This window comes from Ceratotherium simum, chromosome 31 (genome assembly GCF_057802395.1).
Source record: "Ceratotherium simum simum isolate JZ-2026a chromosome 31, ASM5780239v1, whole genome shotgun sequence".
Lineage (NCBI taxonomy): Eukaryota > Metazoa > Chordata > Mammalia > Perissodactyla > Rhinocerotidae > Ceratotherium > Ceratotherium simum.
In genome coordinates this window covers 33,251,066-33,271,579 of record NC_141930.1, presented here as the reverse complement: position 1 = coordinate 33,271,579, position 20,514 = coordinate 33,251,066, and the positions used below count along the sequence as shown (strand labels likewise).

At 37.9% G+C, this 20,514-nt stretch overlaps 1 protein-coding gene across 1 annotated transcript in view; it reads right to left on the bottom strand.

Moving 5' to 3' along the window:
- The window catches only part of PXDNL (peroxidasin like), a gene marked incomplete at its 5' end in the record, with an annotated part of 397,680 nt that overhangs the window by 25,189 nt on the left and 351,977 nt on the right, over positions 1-20,514 (bottom strand). Inside the window, 2 exon segments of the mRNA XM_004435754.2 lie at positions 1,439-1,553; positions 18,027-18,235. Of these exon segments, the coding sequence (XP_004435811.2) occupies positions 1,439-1,553; positions 18,027-18,235 (324 nt within the window).

The following is a 20,514-nucleotide window of genomic DNA, read 5'->3' as shown; positions in this document are numbered from 1 at the left end:
TTCTTCATCCCTAAGCACTGAACACACCGGGTTTAGACACACCAGCTGTACCACTCTCCAAACACACCTCACTTTTCCTCCATGACTTTGCTTATTGTTCTTTCAGACTCGTAAGCCCTTAACTTCTATAAAAATCTTAGCCTATCCTTCAAGATACCTCCTTTGTATAGGCTGTCTAAGGGCCCAGTTAGAATTAATCACCCCTCGTTGTGCACTACATGGCATCCTAATTGGGTTTCACATCAGTACTTATATGAACACTTTTGTTAAATGAGTTAATATATGTACAATATTTAAAAGAATGGCATATTGTGACCACTACAACAGCACTTGCTATTCTTTTATGGAATGCCCATAAAATGCTAGGTACTGTATTAGTACCAGACACTTTACATATATATTCTTAATATAGCAATCCCATAGAGTAGGCATTACGATGCTCATTTTACAGCTGAGGAAACTGAGACAGAAATTTTATGTAATGTTTATAGTTATGAAGCAGTGGATACAAGATGTGAACCTGTGTGCCTGAATCTAAAGCCTTCGCCCATCCCTGTTATTACACTACCTCCTCTCCTAGAGTGTAACTCTTACGAGACAGGGACCGTACTTTGTTTATTTCTACGTACTTCACAAATTCCCACTTGTAAGTGAGGAAATGGACCCCAAAAATGCATTTTGAATTTGCCTGGATTATACTACGTGTGAGGCACCTGTGGAAACAGTTACCTCAGATAGTGCCTCCAAGGGTGCTCACCTATGGGGCTGCAGGATGTGACATTTATTTTGATAATTTAATTACATGACTATTATTGAATGCTTACTCAATGAAAAGGAGCTATTGGATACATGCATGCACAAGTCACTGTTTGTATTTTCAGAAGCTTCCAAGTCAATGGTGAAGAGAAACTTTGTAAAAAAGCTAACTATATATGAAGTTAGTATATAAGTGTCGCAAGAGAAGTGCTAAGAGATTTCAAAGGAATAAGATTGACATTTCTGAATTTTCTAAGCATTCAAAAATATTCCATCTTGGTCACGAATTAAACCTTTCTTGCAATACACTGTGCATGAATTAAAATCAACTTACTTGATAAATATTATTACTTTTCTTACTGAGTTTCACATTTTCAAAAAGAATTTGAAAAACAGCAACATCCATAATGTGATTCAAGAAGTCAAAAATAGCATCTATGATGTGCAATTTTCTGCACTTTATTGAGAAAAACTTATTGCCAAGCACAGCCTGAATGTGATGTTCCAGAGCAAAACTGAACCCATTCATATTACAAATTTTATCTATGTGTTTGTTCTTCTTCATGTAATTTATCCTATATGTAAAAGAGTCAACTATGGTATCTATAAAACCCCTGAAACTGTATACTTGAAGCAAGTCTATAGTAAGTAGCCTAAATAAGTTAGATATTTCTATACATACCTACTAATTAGATCACTTTAGTCCACATCTTTCTTGTCAGGATAGCTGTACTGAACTGAGAGTTTCTTTCGAGATTCTTCTGTGAATGCTCTGAACTGTCCTCTACTCCTACAGTCTGTGGGGAAAAAGTATCCACATGAGCATCGTGCAAGATGGGATGTCAGCTTCCTGTCTAGATTATTTCTTTAATGGAGAGAGAGACATACGTTCAGTCAGTTTGATATTGCTGAGTCACAGATTTCTGGTTTTGCATGTGGCCGAATCTCTGTTTTACCAAGGCAGATGAGATACAAGGCAGCTTGCAAAAACGTTAGAGGCTCCACAGGGAGAGTGAAGCTGAATCTGAGAGAGGACACTGATCGCGGGGTGTCCTTTATTCACTAGAGGACTTGACAATGAGGAAAGGAGCAGAAGCATTGTGGGTGGAATGCTTGAAATTTTGAGCTCCTCAAATTTTCTTATCCACACCTACGACCAACTAGAGATTTGCTTTTAAAAATGACACCTACTGCACAACAATGTGCATAGTTAACACTACTGTACTGTACACCTAAAAATGGTTAAGGTGGTAAATTTCATGCTATGTGTTTTTTACCACAACAAAAAAGGATGAGAATGATATGAAAAACTTTTTTCACATAAATGTGAAGCTTAAAAACAAAGCTCTGTAAATTTCATCTGAAAACAGATGGACTAGAAACAAAAATATTTTGAAGAAGAAAAATAATGATGTAGGAACCTACCTTCCCAAGCAGTGTAACTACTATACATAAAGTTCAAAAAAAGTTGTTAATACTGGTGGCAAAAGTAGAGGAAAATGGAACATGATGATCCTAGAGCATCTCACTATGCAGTTGAATCTCAGGATTACGTTGGGCAGCATAAACTGGAGGGGAGAGAAGCTACCCTATAGACCTTTGTGTTGGGCAATTAGCAAGTGATTTCTTAGGGAAGGGGAGTCAAGACAACTTAAATCTTTACACCATCGTATGTAAATTAAATTCAAGAGGAGTACGCCTCATGATAGATTATTAAGCAAACATGAGAGTGAAATTTAAGCTGATTTTGTAAATAACAAAATAAACTACAAATGCTACAAAATTAGACACAAAATAAAAATAAAACTTTGTGTGTTATATAATATGAACTCATCACTATTAAAACATATAAAAAATAGACTGAAATGAAAACATCTCAAAATGACAACAGTGATGTGTCTAGAATATTGAATGTAGTTATTTCTTTTCTTTTTTTATTTCTACCTGCACATTTTGTTTTGTTTTCTCCCAGTTTTCGACAAAAAGAAGTCATTATTTATACAATCCAAAACAATTCATTGAAGAAAAACAAAAGCTTTTTGTAAAGTTTGCACGTTAACCATCACATTGTTGTCTATTATCATAATTGAATAAAAGATTTCTGGAAATGTAAGTAAGAGAGAGAATGGGTCATTTCAAAGCCTGAATCACTTCAGCGAGGCAAGCCCTGGGACAGGTGGGAGATTTGGGACAATGAAGGAGCAACATGAAAATATTGAATTCCTGGGGACAGAGAATTATTCAGGAAGGGAGGTAGAATGGTGGCGATGAAAACCTACCTCAACTGGGCACCTTTGCCAGTGAGCTGGTGGGAAAGGTATACTACTCAAAATGTTTCTTGTGTTACTTTTGTGATTATGGAGACGAGACATCATAGATAAAGCTACACAGTATACTAATGGATCCACTGGTGATTACTTTTACACTATTCCCTCAACCTAGCACCTTATCAATAATCAATAATCCATAAATATTTGCATATCTGGGTGAGAAAAAAAGAAATAGAAATGAAAACAAAAAGAATACAGCTAAAAAATAAGTTTCAATCATGTAATGAAACAGTTTTTCTATTTCTGAATAGTATATAATTTTGTCAATAAATATTTATGTAGAACTTATTAAGTTATTAGACTAAGCACTGTAGGGAAAATAAAAATAAATAAGTCATGGTTCCTGATTTTGAAGAGTTTGCAAGTCAGTAATCACAGTATTTCCAGTTAAGCCAAATATCTCCCCTTCTAATCTTCATATAAAAAGGAAAAAATATAGAGAAAGTTGCTGCAGGTCTACTCTCATTATCTACTGTCTCTCATTTATTTTTTATAAAGATAGAATTTTAGCATTTATTTTTGTGTTTTAAAGCACCCACAGAATATGCAAGGTCATATACATAAACCCCAAAAGCAAAGAGCAGTGTGTATAATGTAGCAGGTGCATAGCGACGCACACATGTGAAGAGAGACGCAGGCGAGCCCTCCACCCGGTCCTTGTCCCCTCAGAGGACAGGCGCTGAGTTTCCATTGGTGGCAGGACGTGGGCGAGCAACCCACTAGGACTGAATGACCATGCAGCTCTTTTATTGTGACAGCTGTGATGTTTTATTCCGGAGGTCTTTTTGTTTTAAATTCACCTTGGTATTTATCCCTAGTTACTGCTGAAGAGACAATGCACCTTTGATTGCTGAATGTTTGCTCTTTTGAAAACAATGTCTGAATTTAAAAAGTATGTTAATTTGGTAGATCCTTTTGTTTTATATCTATGCATATTCTTATATAAATATGTTTATACATATGTATATATCTGCATGTGTCTATATATATACACACACACACGTGTTTAAACTCTGTTCTTAGTCTTAATATGGATTATCTATTTGAAACTTTACAATAACCTGTGGTGGATATTATTATCCCTGTTGTTAACTTGAGGAAACTAAGGCACAGAGAGGTTACACTACCTTCTCCAAAGTACTACAGGTTTTTAATGGAAGAGCTAGGATCTGCATCTAGACAGTGTTACTTAAAGGTCCAACTTCTTGATCACTACATTACAGCACAGAAGGAGGAACACAGAAGTAACAAGATGAACTCCTAGATTTCTGGTTTGTGCAACTTTGGAATAATGGTACCATTATTTGTGAACTAAATGAATGAATGGGTGAATGAATGAATGAGTCTAGAGTGGGAAATAAAAAGGAGATGACTTGAATTCAGATTGGCTCAAAAATTTTGTCAAATTTCTGGTCCCCTTATGACTTGGGGGGCATGAAATACAGCAGAATGAGTGTTTCAAGACAGCAGTAAGAGGTGCAGATGGAGGGGTAGCAATATGGCTCGTGGTCAAGAAGCCTAATGCAGTGTGCGTGTGCATGAGTGCATGCATCTCCCCATCAGTGCATCCTCAGTTGACCCCACCCTGCTCCCCAGCCTTAGCTCTATGAATGGAGCCCTAGATCTTCACTGCGTCAAACACAGTCCTCCCCTATGCACACCTTCTTATCTCTCCAGCCCCATTTCTCTCTAAGGCACAATTCATGACTAATGGTCCAGCTCCAAATATATTTGAGCTCACCTGACTAACAAACACCATAGGTGCCATGTCACCTTCTCTAGGAAACCTTTCCTGAACTGCTAAGACCACGTTGGATGGAAATTCACTACCTTGTCTCAGCACTCTCTGCAGACACCTGTCCCACCACCCTCCGCTGGCTGAGAAGATACAGAAGAGGAGGGCTCTGTCCACCTCCCACTGTGTCCTCACCACACAGCACAGCACCCGCATGTGATACACACTCAATACATATTTGAGTGAATGAAGGGAATGAAATCAAAGAGGCCAAAGTATTATTTTTAAATATCCAGTTCTTTGTTTTTTTCTGTGTTTAAGAGTTATGATTGCAGGAATCAGACTATCTGGGTTTGTATCCTGTCTTCCACATTTGAAATATATTCCTTTGAGTAAGCTATTTAAACCTTTTTGATTGTGGTCTCTCATCTGTAAATGACGATGATGGTATAACCTATCTCATGTAGTTGATGAGGGGGTTAAATGAGTTAACGTTAGTAAAGCACTTTGCAAGAATGCCCCATGCAGAGTAAGCTCAAATGTAGCTCTTATTTTTGGAATAAACTTTAGAGAATAAGATAACTGACTTAGTTCATAAATAACTTTTGCATAATGCCATAGTTATAAATACGTTTTTGTTCATAAGCATATAACTGGCATTCAAAAAATGTTGTTGAATGAATTAAAACTTAAGTAATGTGTTTGTAGACTATTTTTCAAGGTAATGCTAAATGAGTTTAAAAATTTTTCCCAAAAACAAGTGGGTGTATATATTTTAGGATTTTTTTTAATTCACATTTCTTTATAGTGAAAAATATCACAGAACAATTTGCAGAACTTGTAAAAGTGCAACAATTTGCTATTTAAAGGTATCACCAAATTAAACTAAAAGAAATATGTCAATGTGGCTTGGCAGTGAGTGCTAAGAAAAGGAAAGCTTATTTCAGTGTGTGTGTAGATGCAATCGTGTCCCTAAGAATCAATCCGAACTCAGACCACACCTGGTGTGGTCCAGAGGTGCGCACATAGGAAGGAGATATTTCAGGACGAGGGTTATGGACATTAATGATTAATTTAACAAATGAGAAGATTCTGAAGACAGCAGGTTGCTTTAGGAATATGCCTGGATATCTCAATTTGTGGGAGTGGACTGACATTCCTTGATGGGTAAACAAGTTCAAGTTGGGGAGGGTGAGCTGTGTATAGTAGCACAGGAAATTGTGCATTTTTCCAGGAATTGATCAAAACTCTGCCACTATGGAACACTGGCATCCCAATGCTGCATTCCACGTATTAAAAAATATCAATAATGGATAGACTTTAAAAATTGACAAAAATATATAACACTTTCTGATTTTAAGTTATCTTCAACACTTGTTTCTTACATTTCAACACCTCTCATTTGCTTGCAAGAAGAGAATAAGGTAACAAAGTACAAATAACAATTTAAAGAAAACATAAAAATGACAATTTTGGGAGGAGTTTGAGAACAAGTTTATTCAATGCAGTAGTTTTACATTGTATACATATAATATAATAGCAAAATATAATTCTACTTCCTAGTTCCTGTGAAGGAACGAAGTATATTATCATTTCATATCTGTAGATGGCATTTCGTCCGAATTAGTGGGCAATACTGAACTGCCCCACAATTGTTTTAAAGTGAGGGGTCACAGCAGGAAACTCGTGATATGTCTTCATGCTCTTACTGGCAGTTTGTTTTCTTTTTACTTTACAATTGTATGAGTTATCTATTGCAGTGTAACAAGTTACACAAACACAGCAGCTTAAAACAGCACAAACGCATTTTTATCGAATTGTGTTCCCCCTAAGTTCATATGTTGAAGTCCTAACCCCCACTACCTCAGAATGTAACCTTATTTAGAAATAGGGTCATTGCAGATGTAGTTAGTTAAGAAGAGGCCACAGTGGGGTAAGGCAGGCCCTAATGCAATGTGACTGGCATCCTTATAAAAAGGGGAATGTTGGACACAGATATAAGTAGAATACCATGTGAAGATGGAGGCAGAGATGGGGGTGATAAAGAAGCCAGGGAATGCCAATGACGCCAGCAACCACCAGAAGCTGGGGCAAGGCATGACATAGCTTCTCTTTCCCAGCCCTCAGTAGGAACCAACCCTGCAATACCCTGGCCTTGGACTTCTAGCCTCCAGAATGGTGAGACAATAACTGTCTACCATTTAAGCCACCCAGTCTGTAGCACTTTGTTATGGTAGCCTTAGCAAACTAGTACATGTATCATCTCACAGTTTCATGGGTCAAGATTCCAGGCACAGGTCAGCTGGGTCCTCTGCTCAGAGTCTCATGAGGCTGCAGTCAAGATGTCAGGGGGGTACATTCTCATCTGGAGCTTTACTAGTGAAGAATCGCTTCCAAGCTCATTCAGGTTGTTGTCAGAACTCATTTCCTCACAGCTGTATCACTGAGGGCCACCTCCGTCCCTCAGTGGCCTCAGTGGACGCCACCCACAGTTCCTCATCACGTGGTCCTCTCCACAGGCAGTCCACAACATGGCTGTTTGCTTCTTCAAGACCAGTGGGAGAACATCTCTCACTCTATCTGGTAAGACAGAGTCTTATATAATATAATGTAATGTAATCATGGGGTGACATGCCATTCCCTTTGCCATATCCTAATAATTAGAAGCAAGGAACATATTCTGCCCACACTGAAAGGAGAGGAACACGGAAGAGTGAGCCTCACTGGGGTTACGTAAGGGCATGTCCACCTCACTAACCACTCATCTGTGCACTGCACTTGACTTCTGTTCATGAATCAAAAGGACACTTCTCACAATGAAAAATACCATACCATCCATATATAACACACCACAAACGTTATCCTTTTTTAGTAATTATAGCTCTTTAAAAATTATAAAGTAAAATCTTTATTGTTAATTTTGGATGGAGTATTTAAAAAGTAATAATGGCTTTTTGTATCAAATTTAGTAAGGTACAAAGAAAAAAACAACTAAAAAACCATTCTTAATCCTCGTAATTCCAAGGAAGATAGTTGCTATGAAAGTCTTTAATTCATAAATTTTAATTTTGATACATAATATTGTCATTACTACTTTTAAAATATTCCACTTAACTTTCATTACTTTCTTGACAAAATATTTATTTGCTCAAGTGAGTTTAAAATGTCTAAATAACAATTTTATTTTAAATTTAACCATTTAATTTTACATTAGTTAAATTGAAGATTATTGCCCATGTGAAGTTTCCTCTTGAGAATTTTAGTTTTCTTATGATATAGCATCTAATGAACTTTTGAAGATTCTCTATGAATATTTGAAGATAAAGTTAATTTTAGTTTATAGTGTACAAAGTTAGATAAATCTCTCATGAATTGATCTCATTAATAATATTCAAATACACTTCCATTAAAGTGTGCGGAATGGATGCTAATCTATTTTGAACATGAGAGTTTATAACTACAACACATATAGGTTATTAAAGGGAAGTAGATCTTCTTGCCTCAGTTAATGCTTTTATTCCTTAAATTCAACTTTCTTTAATATTGTTATTGCCATCCATATTTCCATGTATTTGTGTGCCTGACTTACTTATACCTATGCTTTTATATTTGGTCATCCTCAATATTTTGCTTACGTATGTCTCTTCTCATGGTGTGGAGTTGAACTTTTATTTTGGATACCTCTAAGAATCTTCTACTTTTAATAACTCTCTCAATGCAGTGAAACTTCAGCCACATCTGGGTCTTATTGACTTTCCTTAATTACTGTTTATATGTTTATATTTCGTTGATGTTTCCTTAGTTTCTACACTGTTGGTTTTAGTCCCCTACTGATCTGTGGGGCATACATCCTATTTTTCTGGGAAGTACCTTTATATTTCCATGGGAGCATATCTGAAGCTAAATTATTAATGTCAGTACTTAAATAATATTAATAACTCTACATAAAATGATAATTGTTAAATTTTATAGTAATACTAAGAGGGACATAGCTGATGGAAAAATAAATTTTTGGTATTTAGACCATTTCCTAACTTAATGAAACTTTGCTTATTAATGATCTAGTTCTGATATAGGAAGTTTTTTTTCCCCGTGGGATGTCATAGATTGTAAATAAATGCAGAAGGTGTGTTTGGAAGATAAATTAATATTCTTAGAACTTATGAGAGGTTATTTTCAAGCAAATGTTTTATGCTCTATGTGAAGTCAACATTATCAGTAGAGTTTGATTCATTAACTATACCACCTTTTGAACACACTGTGTTTTTTATCATTTCAGGGCTATTTAGTGCCCTTTCTCCAGCTGTGAGGTTTGTTCTCACCTCGGTTTCAACAAGCTTTTCATGTAAGAAATTATGTACTAGCAGAACCAAGGAGAGTGGGAGATGTCCTTATGGTGCTGTTAAAAATAGCTACAACTTTCAAAGACAAACCTCAGAACACTGCTGCAATTTAATTGGTTCATTAAAGCTTTATAGGAGTTGCTGAAATCTGACTTCTTTAGAAATACTTTGGAGGCATTTCATAAGTTAAGCATGAAACAGCCATAGCATCATGAAATATTCTGGTAATAAAATTAGTTTCTTATGAAAGAAATTAAACTTTCATTAGTTTACAAACATAAGCACAATTTATTTGAAGTAAAGTCATGAGTAAACATAAATATATTTATATTTGTACACAAAATATACTGTATTTAAAATTACTTGATGCTTTAAAGACAGAACTTAATGTGAAATATGCAGCTGGAAATTGCAAGACCAGATGGTTCCATAAATCCCAGGAGAAAATATACATCTGTTGGCTCTTTCTAAAATTGTTTCATTTGAAAGAAGTTTTATTTAATCAAGTGGCATGATGTCTTAACACATCACTTGTCTAGGGAAATGCATCACCTGCATTAGGTGTTATTTCTCATTTCTAAAATGAATGGAGAGTAAATCATTTTCTGTTTGATACTCAAGGAAAGGTCTTATGCTCGATGTAAAATCAATTTTATCAACAGAGTTTGATTATTTGATTTATGGCACAAACAAATGTGGTGATTATAGAGTTTGCTGAAATAAGTAGATTGGTAATAAGGACTTGTGAATATTGTTTAATTGCATCTGTAATGCCTATAATATTAGGCAAAGACGCTTGATCTATTGATTAGATGATACTGGAAATTAGCTTAAATTGATGGTAAAATGTCAAGGGTGTTGCGTTTATAATTCGTTAGCATAGGATTCTGAAAAGGAAGGTCATCCAAAGCAGAGTTCCCATATTTACTACAAGTAAAAGAGACTTGGAGGAAATTGCAGAAAGCAGAAAGATAAGAAAACTAGCTATGAGATTATATAGGAGGATAAGGGAAAACAAAACCAAAAACTGGACTTGGACTTAGAATTGAGAGTCTGAATTCTATGCCCAGCTCTGCTGATAATTGCCTGAGGTCATGTTACTTAGATCTTGTCAATTTTTGCTTCCAAATCTTAAAATGAAGTAGTGTTGTTGTTTTTAATCAAATGATCTCTCAGGTCATCTCTAGCTCTGAAAACCTATAACTAAGATAACTAAGGGAGGAAAAGAACCAAGAAATGTAATGTAAAATACTTATATTTTATAAATTATAAGTGATATAAAATATTAAATTTCAATGAAAACGAGAAATTTTACATTATCCTGTACGCTGGTAAAATAAGATTCCTAACTTTCTTGTTATATTCATTCATTCCACCATTTGCTAATCTTGATTGCTGTGATGTTCTGATTATTACAAGGTTAGCATTTTCCTTGTCAGGTTTCCCTGTTCCCTTTTCCTTAAAAACAAATCAAATCAATCAATACATTGAATACTTGCTACTTATAAGATAACTTCAACAACTTAGACTGTGTTCTGGACCTCTCTATGTTCCTCATGCTTACTCCACATTGTCAGTGAGAACTTACTGTTTCCTAGCACATACCTATGGCATTGAATTATTACTTTTCTGCTGGCTGAAATACCAAATCAAGCAATTGATTCACGTGATAATTACCCCCACAAACTAGCCTAATGTTTATATATGCTTTGAATCAACTTTTAATATAGCACTCTGGAATGATGAATACTGATAAGAATATAGAAACAACATTCTTTTACTATTGTCCATGAAGTTTTTATTTTTCTGAGCAAATGAAGAAATGCTGTATAACTGACAAGATGTTTATATTACATCAAAACAACTTACAAGATGAACTCATTAGTATCCTAGTTTCCTCCTCTATAACTTGTACCAAAGACGTGCATCTGCCTCATGAAGTTTATATCCAGAGTCAGCATATAGCCCCAGCCCGCCCCTGCTGTTTCTCCTCATTCTCTGAAACTACAAGTAGTAGTGCCCGGGCAAATTACAGGCTTCCTGGTATGACTTCTAGTGCACGTATGGGTGGCACAAGAAAAAAATTAAACAGGGAATATCTAGAATTGGTCCCTAAAGGAGGTCATCCTTTTAGATGGCATCCAGTTTGTCTTCAGATACATCTGAATATATTAGTTCACACATATTTAGATGCAGTTTGCTCATATTGACAGAATCAGAGTCAAGACAGCAGACAGTTTAAATCTATGTGTCAAAATACAGAGGCTGGGCAGAGAAATAAACCCATAAGGCAAAAGCAAGACGTTGGTAATGCCAAAATAGAACAAAAGAGATGCCTAGGGAAGAGGGGTTCCCTGAATTTTTAGAGGTTACCTGTGTGATTTTTGTTTTTAAACAGAGGGCTTGTGGATTTATTTCTGGTTAGGAAGGGAATATATCAGATTGGACAATCAGTCCCGTCTCTAAGATATACTTTGATAACTATGCTCACTTGTGGGCATCACACTTTAATACAGATTTTGACAAATTACAGTGTTCTGAGAGAATAACGTAAAACTTGAATAGTGAAGCAACTCTAAATCATGCAACATGAAGAAAATGGGAAGTTTTGGGGATCTCTAGTGAAAATGAAAAGATCTATTTTGGAGAAAAGTTAATCATCTTCAAAGGATAGATGTCATAGCCCACATTTCTCTACAAGGAAACAAAATGACCAGATAGAAACCTGTCATGCTAAGTTTGATCTTAGTGCAATATTAAAAATAAATCCTAATAACGAAATGGACTCTTAGAAAACATGGGATTTGCATCTTTCCAGACAAGAGGACAGGAGGGAGGCCGGGTGACAGTAAACTGTTCCCATGCGCTTTGCTTCTACCTTGCAGTGACTCCTGAGAATCTAAATGAGAATGCTTTTAATCTTCAGAGAAGTCAGGGTTTTATAACTGGATTCCAGGTCCTGCTTTAGCTTCAGATCAAAACTCGTTTTCTCACAGCTTGCTGCCCTGTATTTTTAGCCCACACAATGGTGTGCATAAAATGATTCAACAGGAACCTCCACGACCTTCAACAACCACATCTGCTGCTTAATGCTGTCGCACAGGAAAGCTCAGGTAGCCATGTTTTCCCCAGAGCTTTGACCTTGATCAGAATGCAGCTCAACAAGAGGAAGAAGAAAGCTCTCTGGCCCGCCCGGCAGGTAGACGGCTCACCGCAGGCACACGGCGACCGCAGCACTCGAACACGCAGCTCCCAGGAACGCCAGCACCCGGAGAGGGCTGCCCCCGGCCCCCACCCCGGGGCCGGGCCTCCCGGGCGGCCGCAGCGCGCTGCAGGGCTCCTGGCGCCAGGAGCGGCCGCGGGCCGGGCGCAGGACCGGGCTGAGAAGCCCCAGAAGGGCCGCGGCCCCGCCGAGTCGCGCCCAGCCGGCAGGAGGACTCAGGGCGGCTCAGCCCTGGGGGCACTTGCTGCTCAGAATTCTGTTTCCCTGAGAGCTTCAGGCCGGTGTCTCTGCTTCTCAGAAGGGGAAGAAAGATCTAGATAGGTGGGCTGCATTACTGCCCCGAGCTGGGAGCGGCTGATGTCATAGCACTGCCCGAAGAGCCGTCACCGTCTGCAAGGTTTCCGCCCTGGAGGTAACCTCAGCAAACTGACGGGAACCCCATGATCCAGGAGCGGAAAAGAAACTGTCCGTTCCAGGAGCCCGACAGCCAGAGGGAGAGAAGGAGGTGGCACAGGTGGCACAGAATATGCCCCATGGGATGAAAGAGACAGAGAATAATAATACAAGGATCTAAGGCTTCGCAAAGGCTGCAGAAAACAGCTTCCTAAAGTTTAAACAGATGATGTTGAAACTAAGAAATTAAATAGATAAATTAAACAGGAGGATGGTCCCTGTGCAGACTGAAATTACTGAATTTGATATTAGTGGTCATGTGCAAAATATATATCAGATGCTTAGCAAAAATATAAAAGAGGTGGAAATATGAAGGAAAAGAGAAGAGATTTGGAGGGTAGATCCTGCAGGTCTAACACTCAAGGATATTTCAAAAGAAAAAAATATTATACAACATTCAAGGAATATACAATAATTAAGAAAATATGAGTTTCAAATTTCCCTTTGTTGAAGAAAAATGTGAATATGTGACTTAAAATTGCTCACTAAGTTTGAGACTGGGCCGGTAGGAAGAGTTACATCTGGCATATTCTGATCTAATTCTGAAACTCTGAGGGAAAAAGAACAAAAAGATCTAATAGCATCACAGTAATAAAGAATTAGATAAACCTATATAAACAGAAAAAAAAAGTTGGTATCTAAAATTCCATTTGCAATACAACAAGGTAGAAATCAGAAGTGGAACATCCAAAAACAATGAGAAAAAAAGAGACCACAATTCAGAAATCCTATACAAAGTAAGATGGCCCTTGCTTTTCAGGAAGAAAAAGATATTTGAGCATAAAACATAACTCAGAACATTTTACAAAAGTACCCCAGATGAGAGCGTTACTTGAGAAAAAAAACTAAATAAGAAAACAGAACAGACCACCTCAAGGAAAGGGAAAAGAAAGAGAAAACAGTGAGGAGCAGTTAACGTGTGCATCTTCCCCCACCATAGCACAGACAGACGTGAGACATCGTATGTGTTTATGTGTGTAATGCATGTGCGTATAATGGGATAAATAAATAAGGTTAACCTGTTGAGGAAAGCTCTGAATAACTGTAAATGAAGAAAGTAAGTAAAGTTCTTTGCTATTAATAAATTTTTACTCATATTAATAAAACTCTCTCTGCACACTAGGACCTGAGAACCGGGCAGTTCAAAGGGGGAAGGAATAGCATGGATAGAATGTAGCAGCTCATCCTATTAAGATAAGTACAGAAATATGAGAAACGTACGTAAATATAAGGAAATATATGTACAAAAAAAGCAAATGTGTAGCTACAGGGTAAAATGATAAAGTCATTTCAATTCAGGAACAAGCCTGGGATGATTATTCTCACCACTGTTAGAATATAGAATTGTAGGGCTCATACAGATTGATAACAGGACAAATACACAATTCACAGAGCAGCCAATCTCCAAATCCACAGCTATGCAGAAAGTTGCTTAAACATACTTATAGAGAAATTCAAATGAGATCATCAAGTTTTCATTCACTGGACTGTCAAAAAAAACAAAAGAGCCATAACTTCAATCATTGGTGGAGAAATGGGTACTCCTGCAACTGGTCATGGAATTATAAAGTTTACCTTTTTAGATATAAACCAGATATAATTTTTTATTAAAAACATATATTCTTTAAGCAATTTTACTTTTAGAATTCTATAATAATCCAGCTTATGGAAATATTAAGTATATAAAGTATATATTATATACACTGATATATAAAGCATGGCTACATAAATTTTGGTATATACAAATACACTCATTAAACATGAAGCAATAACTAAAAGCAATTAATTATATATATGGAATGACTTGGAAAAATTTATACAAGGTATGAAGGAAACATAATGGATGACATAATAGTAAAAAGAAAAAAAATCAACATGCTGTTTTGTAATTGTCTCTGGTTTCAGTGAAGAGAAATTTAAAATTCATGGATAAAAAAGGTAGAAAAAATTCTTCATGGAATGTGATAAATGGCATGCGAAATGAAAACCAAGTCCCATTCCTTAACGCCTAAGATACTCCACAACTTCATCACCCACACAAACCCACAGCATCACGGATCTCTACGTGACCTACAAGTCCCATGTCCATCTTTTCGGTCTTATGCCTTCTACCTACAAAGAATAATAAAGTATAGTTATCCAAAACTCAATTGCATTTACATTATTACTGTTTCAGACAGATTAGAAGTTAATTTCAATACTTTATGCATTTAGGAGAGGAACAATTTTCCTGGGATTTTTTTTTTATTGTAGTTAAATTCACATTTGGAACTTGCTGATAATCAGTATTAGCCAGTAGGCTATTATTCATGGGAAACAGAACTGAAGAAATAGTCTTGAAACAGAATATCTTCTTTAGAAGTAACATATAGAGTTGAGAGTCAGTTTAATAATACCTTTCCTTCTAATAAAGATAAACCACCAAGATTGCTTGGAGTGGCCATTTAAATCCCAAACAGAGCTTTGAATTTTTCTCTAGGATAATGTCAGTTAAAACAGTTGAATCACTTAAACATGGTTATTGTATTCGTTTTAATCTGAGAATAAGATTATCAGAGAAGAGTGAAGAATTCTTCAACAGGAATGAAAACATGACTAAGACAAGTGTACTGATTAGTAAAGATAATAATTTCTAGGTCCTTTAATACATCCCTCTTTCTCTAGGAAAGTAACAACTTCAGGTCTGAGGAGTTGACACAATGTGACTGATACAAGCACTTCTGGAGGGGTTAATTCAGATCATTAAAATGTATGATCTAAAGGAAACTACAGAGCAACAACCTACAAAGTAATTCCTTGGTGATTTGAACGATTCAGTCAGCCTCTAATTTACGTACACTGAGGGTGCTGTTAATTGGGAGGTGCGAGAAGCCCCTGCCATAAATAAGTGGTCCACTTTTGAGCAGTCACTGAATACTTTTATTTAAAGTCCCTTATTTTAAAGAATGTTTTTTAATTTGTTTTTCTGAAAAATTCATGCTTGTTAGTCAAAAATTACAAGGAAAAATAAATCTGCATCTATTTACAATGGTTCTCATTATAAACATTTTCAGATTCCTTACATTATGATTGAAACCACGTGTGGTATATTTATATCCTGAGGGATTTTGCTCCTGAAATGACTTCTGAGCATTGTTGGGTAAGGAAGCGGTGGGCTGCCATGTGGCCAGGCATGGTTCTGAGAATAACAGGGCCGTAAAAGAAAACACTGCATTTTTCTATCCAACTTTTTAGTAGATGGGGCACCTGTCCTACGGGGGCTATCAGGAGGTGGTGCGCACAGAGAAAGAGCTGAGGCCTTCAGGCTGGCCATACCATAGGTTTAAATTCCTACTCTGTGCCCTCAGAACACGTATTTAGCATCTCAGAGCCTCATTTTCCTTGTATGTAAGGTGGGGATAATAATACCCACCTTGAAAGACTCACGAAGATTACATGAGGTAGGTGTTATATGTGAATCACCTATCACAGGGTGAGGGAATGGAGATCTAGAAGTGGTACACGTGGATGTAAGGGGACCACAGCCTTTGCTTCCCTCCAGGGCACAGCTATTTTCATCGTGACCCACACCCCACCATGCCATCTGCTTTTTTCCCTGCTCCGGGGGCCCGGCATCCAGTCTGTGGAGACTGGAGAAGCAGCAACAGGAGTATTCCTACCTGCCATTCCCTGTCTTGTGTATTGTCTCCTGCTTCCCATGTTTTGGAGATTTGGAAATACTTCATTATTTCTGTCCATAATCACCAAGAATTTGAGCTGAGGAAAAGTACACCACCCTGGTACCACAGTACCAAATTACTTTTTGCTCTGTCCCATAAAACACCACCACAGAGAAAAGAAAACTCTGCCTCAGGTGTCCCCGTGGTTTTGGTTAGACATTCTCTCATATTTCTAGCACTTGCTTTTCTCACTCTGGGATGTTTGGGGCTGACAATTTCCTCTTCTCTCCTCTGAATGCCCAGTACTACTCTGTGATGGGGGCTCTCATTTCCTTCTTCTTTTTTTTTTTTTTGTGAGGAAGATCAGCCCTGAGCTAACATCCGTGCTAACCTTCCTCTCTTTGCTGAGGAAGACCGGCTCTGAGCTAACGTCTATTGCCAATCCTCCTCCTTTTTTTTTTCCCAAAGCCCCAGTAGATAATTGTATGTCATAGTTGCACAACCTTCTAGTTGCTGTATGTGGGACGTGGCTTCAGCATGGCCAGAGAAGCGGTGCGTCTGTGCGCGCCGGGGATCCGAACCCCGGGCCACCAGTAGCGGAGCGCACGCACTTAATCGCTAAGCCATGGGGCCGGCCTCTCATTTCCTTCTTAGAGAACATCAGCTCCGAGCTGCCGCAGGTGCACAGTCTCTACATGGGGCAGGCATGAGGCCATGGTGCGCTGGCAGAGGCAGGAAGAGTCGCAAGGATGCTGTCAACTGCGAGGTATGTGCACATGTGATAGTATTAGCACGGTCTGCTCAGAACCAGCAGGCCCTCAGTTCATTTCTAGGTGTCAGCAGACAATACATCTTCTCCCTGGTCCCTTGACACCACTTACTCCAAGTTATCTGATATTTTTAAGCCATACTTGACTCATTTATTAAAGAAGAATAGAGCTACATTTCTTAAGAGATTGTGAGGACAAATTAGATGTTAACGAAGCACGTTAGGTAGAGTTTGGTTCATAAAAGGTGATATGCTAGATGTTGGAAATTGTGTTGTCTCACTAGAGAAAGTTGTTTGTCTAACTCTATCAGGACTTCTCCAAATTTCCAGTGAACATGGCTGCAACATCTTATGGAGAATGAACAGTCTAAGTTAGCCAGGTTACTGGAATCTTTTCTCTTCTCTCTGGTCAGCTGACCCCCAGGAAGTAGATGTATTCAGGAATTTGATCTTTGGTGTAGTGATCTGAAATGCAGTGAGAATGCAGAGACCAGATGGATCATCAAGCCTGCTCCACTCTAACAAGGCTGAAGTGAAGTGGAAGAGGGCTGGAAACCGGGGTAGCTTCCGTCCTTCCTGTTGTCCCCTCTGTCAACATCCTTCTGCTTTCTAAAGGGAAGAGAAAGCTTTGCATTGTTTTTCTTTGTGTACCTTTTTTAAGTAGCATAATCTTTGACACGGAAATAAAACAAGTGCGCACGCGAGTGCTCACACACACAGATGTAAATACAGACCCAGGTAATGATGTCATGATTGACCCTCACAGCAGTCTTGCCACACGCGCAGATCGAGCTTTGGTACATCTCTGCAGCTCAAGTAATCCTGCGGGTATTCCGCCTTCACGAAGACATCAGCCTGGACTTGCCGAATGTTGTCACAGAGCACGCGGCCCACGTGGCCCAGCGACGCCCGTTTCAGCTGAGTGAGCTGTGCGAGAGTAAACCCTCCGGGGCTTTCATACCAGAACCTGGGGGGCCACAGAGAAAGGCACAGCGTGATGGGTCTGCAGCCTGAGCCCCCAGCTCCAGGCCAAGCTGTCACAATGAGCACAGAAGAGCTCAGAAAAGAGAAGCATGTGGAAAGGATTATGTTTGTTTTCCAGCTGAGGATGCTTTGAATTGTCTCCAACATTGATAAAGTTCTTAAATCACATGCTTTTGAACTGTCACTTTCTATTCAAGTTTTACAAAATGATTTAAAGTAAAGTTCTGTAAAGTTTAAAAAAAGAAAAAAGAAAGCACATATTTTAATCTAAAACTCCAAGGACTGGCCTTAGAAATTGCCTGAGCAATTTAATACTGACATGTTTACCTAAAAGGGAAATATCACTTTTAATTATTAACATATACTAGTTGATTACATCTATTGACTAGTTAGAGTAAACATTCAATTTTAAACAAAAGGATACAGTTTGAAAACACTATTCAAGTGAGCGGACACACTTGTGGTCCTTCCTTTAAGAAATATCTGAGTACCATATGCCAAGCACTTTTCTCATGCTAGATGTACAACCATACATTAAGATAGGAAGCAAGAGACTTGTTGTCACTCACGTGCTATTACAGACTGAGTTTTCCTCCCCAAATTCATATATTGAAATCCTAGCCCCCAGTACCTCAGAATGTGACTAAATTTGGAGATAGGGCCTTTAAAGAGGTAGTTAGGTAAAAATAAGGCCACTGGGGGTGGTCTTAATCCAGTATGACTAGTGTCCTTATAAGAAAAGGAAATGTGGACACAGGTACAGAGGGAAGACCATGTCAAGGCACAGGGAGAAGATGGCCATCTAAAGGCAAGGAGAGAGGGCCCAGTAGGATCCAACCTCCCAACACCTTAATCTTGGACTTCCAGACTCCAGGACTGCGAGACAATAAATTTATGTTATTTAAGCTACAGTCTGGGGTATTTTGTGATGGCAGCCCTAGCAAACTAATACACATGGGGAAGACAGCTTCCTCAAAAAACCAAAGCTTTCCCAAATTTGTTTAGTTTTTGACTATGTATATTCTTAAATTATTACCAATTGAATGTATTAGCCCAATTATGTATAGCAATAAATCCAGAGTGCTAAAAATAATTTATAAAAATTAATTTAATGAAATATTATACTATTAATGTTTGCCAAAGTGCAATAAAAGGAACTAAATTTTTTCCTACTTTCTTTATAATATAATTCATAAATGCAAGAGATTTGGAAGAAAAATTTTAAATCAAGAATAATTTTTAGGATAACTTTAATTAAAAACTAAGGTCCAGGCAGTGTATTAAGTCCTTTATATGTATCATCTCTGCAGTAATGCAAAAGGTTGAATTGTCAAACAGGTTCACAAGAATCCTAGCTCTTGCTCAAGACTGTACTTTACGAATGATTCAGAAGATGAAATGCCCTGGAATACATTTGCTCCAAGTGGTAGAAGAGAGCTAACTGTGTGTTCCGTGACAACTCAGGGGGGCTGCTTGGTTTTAAGTTTTCTTAGTTTTTATATTTGGTTAGTCTTGCAACAGTAAAGAGATTACATAACTAACTTACATTCTCCTGCCAGCTGTCTTGAATTTCATAAAGTCAAGTTTATTTACAATAAACACTTTGAACAAACCAAGAGATTTTTTCTTTCTTTCTTTTTTTTCTTGCTGAGGAAGATGAGCTAACATCTGTGCCCATCTTCCTCTACTTTATATGTGGGACGCCTGCCACAGCATGGCTTGATGAGTGATGTGTAGGTCCATGCCCAAGATCCAAATCTGTGAACCCTGGGCCGCTGAAGTGGAGTGCGCAAACAACCACTATCCCACTGGGCTGGCTCCCAAACCAAGAGATTTTTGAGAAGAATTCCCAGTTATCTTTCCACCAATAAATGCTCTCAGCACAGAGTTTGGCAAAGAGGTCTGGTCCGGCACTCCCAACATCATTGACAGTTATCACAGTCTGCGAAATCTGTGTACTATCGTTATACAGACTTGACAGAGGAGGAAACAGGTTTATGGTGATATGCTTCCCAAAGTGAAACAGCTGTAAGTAGTGGTTCCCAGATTCAAACACACGGTAGTGAGTCTAGTGCATCTTCTTAACTGCTGATTTCTGTCACCTTCCTAGACTGCCTATTTCTTTTCTTTTTACAAAGATTTACAAAAATGAATGCTCCCTGGTATTATCAGTGGTCGGAGAAATTCTGTGGCCAGATGCTATTTCTTATTTCTTGTATTCAATATATTTTAAATTATAGAAGGTATGAAATCACTCTATAA